General features: G+C 42.1%; 1 protein-coding gene across 1 annotated transcript in view; it reads right to left on the bottom strand.

Annotated features, from left to right (window-relative positions):
- Nucleotides 1-12,784, bottom strand: part of LOC118768293 (zinc finger protein 271-like) — a 38,979-nt gene that overhangs the window by 16,889 nt on the left and 9,306 nt on the right. The window contains exon 3 of the mRNA XM_036514479.1: nt 9,932-10,263. Within this exon, the coding sequence (XP_036370372.1) occupies nt 9,932-10,263 (332 nt within the window). The remainder of the gene's footprint in view (nt 1-9,931; nt 10,264-12,784) is intronic.

Here is a 12,784-nt window from a genome sequence, read left to right on the forward strand (position 1 = left end):
GATCTCCCTTTTTAGTAGAAGAAATAGCTATAACTCTTTGACTGCTATTTCTAAATTCGGTATGTGGTAAGGCAATTCGTTGCTAAACCCTTTATTGCTTAGTATTACTTAAATTCTCCTCGAATGAGGCTTTTACATGCCGAAGACTACTTGGTGTAATTGATAATTATTCCAAATTAATTAATTTCACCCTTCATTATTACGGATATACATATATACATATATATACATATATATACATATATATATATATACATATATACATATATATTATATATATAACATATATATATATATACATATATATATATATATATATACATATATATGCGAATAGTCTTATGGTCTGCAACACTAACTTCAGGAAACCAACAAGCCACCTGGTCACCTACCGATCGGGCCGGCATACTAGCCAAATCGACTACATCCTTGCCAGAAAAAGGGAAAGATGGCTGCTTATAAATGCCAAAACCTTCCCAGGCGAAGAATGCACCCCACAACATAGACTGGTAGTTAGTGACTTTAGGATCAGGACTAAGAGGGCGACTAGAAGACGACCAACATGGAGAAGAAGGGTCTGGAAGCTTAAAGACCCTGCGAATGGACAGAGATTTAGAGATATGTTACTTGAAGCCTTTGACGAAGTTGAAGGGGGTATAGCTACACATGGGGTAGAAGACAACTGGACGTTGCTGAGGGACAACCTGCTGAAAGCCGCTGACCAGATCTGTGGCTGGTGCAAAGTCCCCTTAAGTCCCAAAATAACGTGGTGGTGGAACAATATTGTTGACAGGGCTATTAGACAAAAGAAACAGGCTTGGAAGGCCTGGAAGAACGGTGGTAGCAGGGAAGTGTATCAGACTGCCAGAAGGGAAGCTAGGAGACAGGTCTATCTAGCCAGAGGGGAAGCAGATAAAAGAAAATTTGCCAATGTCCTGCGCCGTGAGGATGAAAGACTTGAGGTATTTCGTGTTGCAAGACAGTGTGTGAGAGAGAATCGTGATGTGGTAGGAGAGAAATGTGTTCGCATGGAGGATGGTTCACTTGCGCTAAATGAGGATGCAAAGAGAGAAGCTTGGAGACGCCACTATGAAAGGTTGCTGCATGAGGAAAATGAATGGGATAAAGAGAGTCTGCTGAATGTTAACCCAACAGAGGGACCAGCTATCCGAGTTGATAGTTCCGTGGTAGCTAAGGCAATTAGAAGCATGAAGACAGGGAAAGCCCCAGGCCCATCAGGAATTACTGCAGAGATGCTCAAAATATCTGGTAGTGTCGGCTATAGCATAGTCACCCGTATAGTTAACCAGGTGATACACGAAGGAGTCATACCCAATGACTGGTGTAGCAGCATAATAGTCAACTGCTACAAAGGTAAAGGCGATGCCCTAGATACAAATAACTACAGGGGCATCAAGCTGTTGGATCAGGTAATGAAGGTTACGGAGAGGGTTATAGCCCAGTTAATTAGAGAGAGAGTTAGCTTAGATGATATGCAGTTTGGGTTCGTGCCAGGGAAAAGTACTACTGATGCTATATTCCTGGTAAGACAGCTGCAGGAGAAATACCTAGCCAAAGGTAAGCCCTTGTACCTGGCTTTTGTTGACTTAGAGAAAGCCTTTGACAGGGTCCCCCGATCCCTTATCTGGTGGTCAATGAGGAAACTGGGATAGATGAATGGTTAGTGAGAGCTGTGCGAGCCATGTACAGAGACGCAGCTAGTAAGGTGAGGGTTGGCAACGAGTACAGTGAAGAATTCCGGGTAGAGGTTGGGGTCCACCAAGGTTCAGTCCTCACCCCCCTCCTATTTATCATAGTCCTCCAGGCAATAACGGAAGAATTTAAGACAGGATGCCCCTGGGAGCTCCTCTATGCTGATGACCTTGCTCTAATTGCTGAGTCACTATCAGAACTGGAGGAGAAGTTTCAGGTGTGGAAACAAGGATTAGAATCGAAGGGCCTTAGAATCAACCTAGCCAAAACCAAAGTCCTAATAAGTAGGAAGGTGGACCAACCACAAACGACTTCAGGTAGATGGCCCTGCTTGATCTGTAGAAAAGGTGTAGGTAGAAACTCTATAAGGTGCACCAAGTGTAAGCTATGGACACATAAGAGGTGCAGCAATGTCAAAGGTAGGCTAACTGGGAAGATAGTTTTCGTATGTGGCAGATGCTCAGGAGAAATAAACACTGGAAATGTGCAGAGACCTACTTCTACCACGTTCCAGGGAGACAAACTAGAAGTAGTTGATAGCTTCCGCTACCTAGGAGACCAAGTTAGTAGCGGGGGTGGGTGTGCTGAAAGTGTAACTGCTAGAGTAAGAATAGCCTGAGCAAAGTTTAGAGAGCTCTTACCCCTGCTGGTGACAAAAGGCCTCTCGCTCAGAGTAAAAGGCAGACTTTATGATGCATGTGTACGTACAGCCATGCTACATGGTAGTGAAACATGGGCCGTGACTGCTGAGGATATGCGTAAGCTCGCAAGAAATGAAGCCAGTATGCTCCGATGGATGTGTAATGTCAGTTTTCATAATCGTCAGAGTGTAAGTACCTTGAGAGAAAAGTTGAACCTAAGAAGCGTCAGTTGTGGTGTGCAAGAGAGACGGCTGCGCTGGTATGGTCATATGACGAGAATGGCTGAAGATAGTTGTGTGCAAAAGTGCTACACCCTAGCAGTTGAGGGAACCTGTGGAAGAGGTAGACCCAGGAAAACCTGGGACAAAGTGGTGAAGCACGACCTACGAACTTTAGGTCTCACCAAGGAAATGACTAGAGACCGAGACCTATGGAAGTATGCTGTGCGTGAGAAGACCCGGCAAGACTAGTCAGGCCATAACCCGTGGCCCCTACCTGGGACGTAGTCAGTCCACCTGTGCATACCTTCCTTCTTGTGACACTTGTGAAGACCTGTTGAGGCAAGTGAAAATCAAACAAAATCAAAATAGATGAACATCAATGGAATTTGTATCATTGTGGTACCAGTGCCGGTGGCACACAAGAATACCATCCGAACGTGGCCGTAGCCAGTACCGCACCGACTGGCCTCCATGCTGTGGGCACGTAACAATCACCATCCAATCGTGGCCGATCGCCAGCCTAATCTGGCTCCTGTGTCGGTGGCACATAAAAAACACCATCCGAGCGTGGTCGTCTGCTAGCCTTGTCTGGCACATGTGTCGGTGGCACATAAAAACACCATCCGAGCGTGGCCGTTCGCCAGCCTCGTCTGGCACCTGTGTCGGTGGCACATAAAAAACACCATCCAAGCGTGGTCGTCTGCTAGCCTTGTCTGGCACCTGTGTCGGTGGCACATAAAAACACCATCCGAGCGTGGCCATTCGCCAGCCTCGTCTGGCACCTGTGTCGGTGGCACATAAAAAACACCATCCGAGCGTGGTCGTCTGCTAGCCTTGTCTGGCACCTGTGTCGGTGGCACATAAAAACACCATCCGAGCGTGGTCGTTGCTAGCCTTGTCTGGCACCTGTGTCGGTGGCACATAAAAAACACCATCCGAGCGTGGTCGTCTGCTAGCCTTGTCTGGCACATGTGTCGGTGGCACATAAAAACACCATCCGAGCGTGGCCGTTCGCCAGCCTCGTCTGGCACCTGTGTCGGTGGCACATAAAAAACACCATCCAAGCGTGGTCGTCTGCTAGCCTTGTCTGGCACCTGTGTCGGTGGCACATAAAAACACCATCCGAGCGTGGCCATTCGCCAGCCTCGTCTGGCACCTGTGTCGGTGGCACATAAAAAACACCATCCGAGCGTGGTCGTCTGCTAGCCTTGTCTGGCACCTGTGTCGGTGGCACATAAAAACACCATCCGAGCGTGGTCGTCTGCTAGCCTTGTCTGGCACCTGTGTCGGTGGCACATAAAAACGCCATCCGAGCGTGGCCGTTCGCCAGCCTCGTCTGGCACCTGTGTCGGTGGCACATAAAATCACCCACTACACTCTCGGAGTGGTTGGCGTTAGGAAGGGCATCCAGCTGTAGAAACACTGCCAGATCTGACTGGCCTGGTGCAGCCTTCGGGCTCCCCAGACACCAGTTGAACCGTCCAACCCATGCTAGCATGGAAAGCGGACGTTAAATGATGATGATGATGATGATGATGATACATATATATATATATACATATATATATATATATATATATACATATACATATATATATACATATGCATATATATATATATATATATACATATACATATATATATACATATACATATATATATATACATATATATATATATATACATATATATATATTCGAAACGTGCGTCCGTAGATAACTTAAAATTGTATGATAGATTGCCGTCAATTCATTCTCTCTTACCTGTTTGTGTCTGCCTTCCAATTGCTGTTTTTACTGAGATCTCCCTTTTTAGTAGAAGAAATAGCTATAACTCTTTGACTGCTATTTCTAAATTCGGTATGTGGTAAGGCAATTCGTTGCTAAACCCGTTATTGCTTAGTATATATATATACATATATATATATATATACATATATATATATATATACATATATATATATATATATATACATATATATATATATATATACATATATTCAAAAAGCAATAAAGATTCAAGTTAATTTAAATGAATTTACTTGAATATGGTACCTAACTTAGATGCACCAAAACAAACTATACGGTTTTAACAATACAGTAATGTGGGGTGATTATAAGCGAGAAAAAAGCAACAAGAATGGATAGGTTTTTAGTACAATCGTTTCATACAAGGACAGGCTTTATTAAAAGTTGCAAAAATTGCAGCATATAAACGTGTCCGGTACTCATCAGCTAAAATACATGTGAGTTCTCTAGACATCCTAGTGGTTGAGGCTATACTCATGAAGTAATGTAGATAATTAAGTAACATAAACAGAATTCCAAAGTTCATTAAAGTTCTTTTGATTTACCACAGATATGGCTTTTTACCTCTGTGCCTTTTTCTATGAATATACTTTGACTTCAGGGATTAGTTGTAACGAAAGTCTAGAACAATGTAGACAGACTGTGTCATAAGAAACCTTGCCAAGCACGTGGCTCTGGGCTCGGATCTTTTCGGTTTGACCAGCAGTTTTTTAAAATAATTTCCATGTAACTAAACACTTTTAAACTTCGTATACTGGTAGAAAGTGTTTATAAAACATCTTTTTCTTTTGGCTTTATTGAGAAAATTCTATAGTTTGTAAGATATTTGTTGTTTTTTTTCTTCAATTTCAACCAATCAGTGACGTCTATTGAGGTGAAAACATTCTGTGCCGTATGAATATGTCCCTCGTTTAAGAAACAGATTGGGTTTATTTACATTTGTGAAGAAAAAAAGATACCCTTTCCCCAGTACGTAGCGCAGACGAAATACCTATTTCTTTACTACCCACAAGGGGCTAAACACAGATCAGACTGGAGCCTGGTGCAGCCTCCTGGCTTCCCAGACCCCAGTCGAACTGTCCAACCTATGCCAGCGGGGAAAACGGACATTAAATGATGATAAGGATGAGATCTGACTAGTAGTAAGAGCATAGCCAGGTGTATGTGGGCATGAGTCAGGGAAAGCATTATAACTTACGTATGAGAAATAGATTGATCTGTCCTCCAGGATCCATACGTGCCCAACCCTCATGAGCAAGAGAATGCCATGGCAAAACTGTGCTATGGTGTGACAACTAAAATAGCTTTCCTGACTTGCTACAATATTAAATACTGGCAGAATCTCTAAGATGCTGGATTAATTGCTTAACAGCCTTTCATTCGTAAATAGCCTCCTCAGGGGATTAGGTTGGTGAAAATTTGTGAGTGGATTTGGTAAATGACACACATTCAATGAAATTTTTTCTATTCTAGGCAAAAGGATTGAAATTTTGGTGGAGGTGGCCATTTGCTTACGTTGAACCCAAGTACACAGCTGGTACTTAATTTATCCACCCCGAAAGAATGAAATCCCTGATGATGTCCTCAGTTGACGAACTATGTAATCTGGTTGACTGACCAGGCAGTTCCCGTTGGGCTTCCCAAAAAGAAGAAACACAAGCCCTGGGTGACGAAGAAGGTTAAGACGAGAACTTCGACTCAGAGATATTGCTTGGGCTGAATTCAAAAATCTGGATTCGACTGCAGCTTTTGAGGTGTATAAAACTCAACGAGACCGAGCCGTGAAAATTGAAAAGGAAGAACGCTTCAGATATGAATACAAAATCGCGGCAAATGCCAGTAGCAATCCAAAAACCTTCTTTGCCCATGTCCAATGGAATTCCCGCTTGAACAACCAAATTGCAACGTTGGTAGACTCAAAAGGCGTATCGATTGAGGACCCTTATCAACAGAGTCAATTATTTGCTGAGGCTTTTTCAACTATTTTCAAACAAGATGATGGTCATGAACCCCCTCCATTTGATAGATCGGTACCACCAATGCTTCGATTAATTATCACGCGGGACGAAGTCGAATGCGTTATTCAAGGCCTCGATGTCAACAAGGGTCACGGCTCTGACGGCATACACCCACGGGTTAACAAAGCGTTGGCTCCGGTCATCTGCGAGCCCTTAACACGTCTATTCAATATGTCATTGGCGACGGGTGTTATACCTGCGGACTGGAGAACAGCAATAATCTGCCCAATTTTCAAGAAAGGGAGCCGCGAAGACCCGCTTAACTACCGACCGGTTTCCCTTACATCAATAATCAGCAAGATGTTCGTAACCATCCTTAAGAAAAGTATGATGCTCCACCTCCAAAACACAGCCTCTATCTCTGATTCCCAACACGGCTTCGTGCCGAAGAGATCATGCTTGACCAACTTACTGGTAATGGAAGAATTGGTGATGCGCATCCTCAATGATAGTGATGCTGTTGACATCGTTTTATTGGACTTTGCCAAAGCTTTTGACTCGGTAAACCACCGCCTATTACTTGTCAAGCTTCAAGCATATAGTTTCCATCCAGATAGTGTATGATGGGTTGGTGCCTTCCTCTCAGATCGCTCCTTCCAAGTCCAAGTTAATGGTTCGCGGTCCGACGTCTCCAGTGAGTGCAGTGGCGTGCCTCAAGGTTCAGTGCTTGGGCCCTTATTGTTCTTAGTCTTCATAAATGACTTGCCCGACGACCTCATGCAACACACCCTTCTATTTGCCGACGATGTCAAACTGGTCGCTCCTCGCAGTGATATAGAGGATCTTTGTCGATGCCTCCACCAAATTTGGAGATGGTCTAACGAATGGGACCTGTGTCTGAACGTGTCAAATTGCTGTCATCTGCCTGTTGGCTCTCCTCCTGCAACTCAACTTGATTTCGAGGAGGGTCGTCTGCTGCTGGAGAGGACCGATAAGGTAAAAGACCTGGGTATCTTGGTGGATTCCCCCTTTTCGCCTTCGGCCCAGTGTGTCCGTGCTGCCAACAAAGCACGCGGAATTCTGTTCTTGATTCGATGGTCATTTGGAATGCTCACAGCAGCCATATTCCTACCGCTCTATGTCACACTGGTGAGACCCATATTGGAGTACGGGATTCAAGCCTCATCTCCTTATCTCCTCAAAGACATACAGCATCTTGAAAGAGTCCAGAAGCTGGCTACCCGCATGGTTCTTGGTCTCAAGAATTTGTCTTATGAAGAAAGGCTGCAGACACTCGACCTTTATTCTCTAGAAAAACGACGATGCCGTGGTGATCTCATTCTTGCTCACAACATCATAAGCGGAAAGTGTAACCCCTCGAAAGAGCTATTCTTCACTCCTGCTCCAGAGCGTCGGCTGCGGGGTCATTCCGAAAAGCTCTATCTGCGACGATTTCATCTCAATCGAAGGAGAGGGGCTTTCTCCGTCCGGGTTTCGGATCCGTGGAATAAGCTGCCAGACAAGATGGTGAAGATGCCGACGACCGCTCGGTTCAAAGTCTCCCTTGATCTCAAGTGGCCTGAACTCTTTACATGAACACCACCCTGTACATAACTCCATGTCCCCCCTACATGGCCTTGCTTTTTGCTTTTTGAGCCAAAAAATTAACTAACTAACTAACCTTGCCGAGATTTGAACTCAGAGCGTGGCAGCAGACAAAATACCTATTTCTTTATTACCCATAAGGGGCTAAACACAGAGGGGAAAACAAGGACAGGCAAACGGATTAAGTCAATTACATCGACCCCAGTATGTAACTGGTACTTAATTTATCGACCCCGAAAGCATGAAAGGCAAAGTCGACCTCAGCGGAATATGAACTCAGAATGTAACGGCAGACGAACTACCATTAAGCATTTTACCCGATGTGCTTAGGTTTCTGCCAGTTACCTGCTTGACACATTCAAAGTATTGGTTCTAAAATAGTAGGCACCAGAAATATTTGTATATTTATTCACAATACGTTGGAGGAAGATGAGAAGCAAAATATGTCAGTTGCAAGTCAAAAAGAAAAAAAAATTTCACTTTGCTATAAATACTTGATTCATCATTATTTGACATTTGTTTTCCATTCAGGCAGAGACAAAGGACCCTGTCGTACTCCTTTATTTTGAACTTGTCTCAAAAGACAAGAGAACCTCGTTACAAATGACAAGAGGAAAAATTTTCAAAGATTAACATTTCACAAAAATTCAGAAATTTCCTGCCCCAAAGGGCGAAAATTACTGTTTGTCAACAGACAACATTTCAAATCACCGTATAGACACACAATACCAATAATAAAAAACACATACATGGAGTTCAGAGATATGTTAGTTGCTGTTGTGCATGTCAAAGGACAAGCGCTTCACCTTGCTAAGAATACTTCCTACATCGTTTAATGTTTGTTTTCCATTCAGGCATATGTTGGATGCTTCAACCGGAGCTGACAAAGCCATGAGCTGCACCAGTTTCCCTTGTCTGATTTGGCTTTTCTACAGCAGAATGCATTTCCTAATGTCAACCCTTTTACAAACCGACATGGTCCCCAAGGACCTTGCAAGACAAAATAGCTCAAAACTGGCAGGGAGGAAGGTAGTATTGAAGGGACGTCACCTTGTGCCAGTTGACAGGTTTAAGGTACAAAGGGAACAGGGTCCAGATATAGTGCAAAAAAACAAGCACAAAATAAATATTTTATTCATTATTCTTTATTAAGAAATTCCTATAACTGATGAAAGGAAAAAGCCTGTGTTTTAGCAGACCAATTAGTGTTAATTATTGTTATGACTTAATAAATTTTGACATTGAGACAGTAACACATCTCTGTGAATAGCCACATGTTTATGCATGTGGCTTTTTCGAGAGAATCATTTGCCACACATGTCACACTGACATGGCTACTCTCATGTAGGGATTCGTTCATGGACAGTTAAGTTAGGGTCTATGAGAGAATGCTTTAACACAGACATGACCATTACATAGGTTGTGTCTGGTATGAAGATTTTCGTGTGTAGTTACAACACCATTTCCAAAAAATGAATTACAACAACTAATGCAAGGTTATGGCTTCTCTACTCCATGTGTATGCGTGTGTCTATTCAACTGATGCCTTTGAGAAAATGACTCACCACAAATATCACAATGATAAGATTTCTCACCAATATGAAGTCGATTGTGAGTAACCAAATGACTATTACGAGAGAATGATTTACCACAGATATCACAATGATATGGTTTCTCTCCTGTATGTGTACGTTTGTGATCAGTCAAGTTATTGCTTTGAGAGAATGATTTACCACAGATATCACAATGATATGGTTTCTCTCCTGTATGTGTACGTATGTGATCAGTCAAGTTATTGCTTTGAGAGAATGATTTACCACAGATATCACAATGATAAGGTTTCTCTCCTGTATGTGTAAGTTTGTGCCTAGTCAATTGACTACTTTGAGAGAATGATTTACCACAGATCTCACAATGATAAGGTTTCTCACCAATATGAATGCGATTGTGAGTAACCAAATGACCATTACGAGAGAATGATTTACCACAGATATCACACTGATATGGTTTTTCACCAGTATGAATCTTCTTATGGTTAGTTAAAACATTAGGTTCAAAGAATGATTTACCACAGATATCACAATGATAAGGTTTCTCACCAGTATGAATGCGATTGTGAGTAACCAAATAACTATTACGAGAGAATGATTTACCACAGATATCACAATGATAAGGTTTCTCACCAGTATGAATGCGATTGTGAGTAACCAAATAACTATTACAAGAGAATGATTTACCACAGATCTCACAATGATATGGCTTCTCTCCCGTATGTGTACGTTTATGTCTAACAATGACACTACTGTAAGAAAATGATTTTCCGCAGATATTACAGTGATATGGCTTTTCCTCTTTATCAAGATTTTCTGATTCAGTTAAATTATTCATCATGAGTGAATTACTTAGCATACACTTCACAATGATAAAGTGTTTTTCATTTCCATGAATACATTTCTGTTCACTTTTGTCACTTCATTCAAATAACAATTTAATGCAGTGTTTCTTCCATACATTCCACAGAAAGAAAAATATTTCGCTGTTCCTTGTTATAGACTGTATTTATATACAGAGGTAGACTTATTCCTGAATGCTCCTTATAAATATACAGTCTTCCTTTAGGTGATGAGAATATCAAAGACACTTCTGAATGGAGAGATTTCCTTCACGTCAACACGTTGTGATATTCTGAAATAGGAAAAGAAGCAGTAAGATAAAACTGGATATTTGACCAACATAAGTAATTCAACATTACAGATTTTATATCACTACCATTGTCATGCATTTACTGTCCATGCTTGCATAAGTAGATTGAGTTGGAAGGTGTTAGAAGCTAATGGGAGAGGAGCTAGCCAAAACGAAAATATAGTGGGCATAACATGACCAGAGTAGTGAGTTGATGCCATCCAGAATTTCACAGAGCAAAGTTGCCACAAGTGAAATGGGCTGTTTATGAAGTGATCAGAGTTAATGATAAAGAAGCATTGTTACTTGTGTGCCGCCTTTCCGCTAACTAATTAAAACTCCCACTTCTCTTCATGGGCACTGAATTGCCCTCTAGGATCCATACGTGCCCACCCTGATGGGCTGGAGAATGTCATAGCAGAACAGTGCTATGGTGTGACAACTAAAATAGCTTTCCTGACTTGCTACAATATTAAATACTGCAGAATCACTAAGATGCCGGATTAATTGCTTAACAGCATTTCGTTTGTAAATAGCTTTGTCAAACTAGAGATAAAAGCAATCAGGAATGGGAGTGTGTCTGTGCATTGTTTATTTCTCTTTAATCATGTACACACTGTGAGGGTGAGTACGATTGATCATTTGAGCATCCAGATGCCCCTCCCACCTAACCAGGAGTCCCTTCTCTGAAGACCAGCTTGCTAGCTAGCCCACAGTGAAGGTCTCTCTTTATATTTCGTCTGTCATGAGTTGGGGCCCCAAACTTCTTTCCTTCCAAAGTATGACTTCCACTGAGGTCGACTTTCATCCTTTCGAGGTAAATAAAACAAGCAGTAGAGCACTCGAGTCACTGAAATTAACTTGTCCCCTTCCTACAAATTTCAGGTTTTGCACTTAAAAATACAAAAAAAAAATCATTATTATTATCATCAACATTAGTATTTTATAAACCCCAAAGAGTAGAGTCGGCTCATGGAGCAAAATCCTCACTCCAAATGCATCTTACAATTTCATGAGTCCTTCATTAAAAAAGGGACAACGGTAATTATTCTCCTTCCTCCCGCAGGGGTTACGACCACTCACGGAAATGGCGACACACGTCTTTGTGAGCAGGGAGGATCTCCTCAGTAGAATCAATAGCTGCAACCACTCTGAACACCTCACAGGTTGTGTCCGGGTAGAATGGATATAATTCGCCTCTACTCATCTATAGACAGAGATTTTCTTGTGGGGTGCTTGTAAAGACAAGAACATTACATACGTTGGTGAGACATCTAGAAGCATTGCAGGGGGATGAAATAAAAATTAGAGGCAGCATGACCACATAACCAGTCCTCCATACTCTACCAAAGGTACTACTCAAAAACAATGGTCCCGGTGGGCGCACTCGTGCTAGTCCGTCATGACTGGTCGATCCTTCAACGACTACCTAGCGCGAGTATGCAAATTAAGATGCGCGCATAATGATATATGTATATAATGGCTGAATATATATCAAATAAAATGGGTTTTGTTTTAAACAAAGGAAATAAAAGACTCAACAAAACAAAGGTACTAGTCGTGGAGACAGGACCCTGTGCGCGAAGACGCGCATCCGCGCTAGCCAGTCGTAGGTATGCGTATGGAAATGAGCTGATTGACGCAACATTGCAAAAACTAAGTTAATAGCGAGCCCATACTGAAGCTTAGGAAATATTTTTCAACGATATACGGTGTATATTATTTTGAAGACAATTGCCTTTTTTTTTTGTCACAAAACAATTAGAAGCATTGAAAAAAAAAAGCATGAAAATTCAAAAAGAAGTTTTAAAAAATTGGCTTAACCCCTCCCCAACAAGGTAATTTTACTGTAGGCTTCAACAGGAAAATCGGTTCCTGATGACAAGCCAACAACGTGGGGTCAGAATTTAGTTGCCAGGCAGATAGAGGAAGGGTAGTACAGTGACAGATCACAGACGAAGATAACACTAATTGCCTCGTATGAAATGGTTCACTGCTTTAACTTATGAGGCTCCTGTCAACGACCAAGTCTCTTCAATGTAAACTTATAGTAACCAAATTTCCCCCACGTAGAAATAAAACATTTCTATGAAGTAAAGGGTCACTTTACGCCTGGTTAAAAATAAACTCCTTTGATCAGGTCTGCACGACCAGGG

This window comes from Octopus sinensis, linkage group LG28 (assembly GCF_006345805.1).
Source record: "Octopus sinensis linkage group LG28, ASM634580v1, whole genome shotgun sequence".
Lineage (NCBI taxonomy): Eukaryota > Metazoa > Mollusca > Cephalopoda > Octopoda > Octopodidae > Octopus > Octopus sinensis.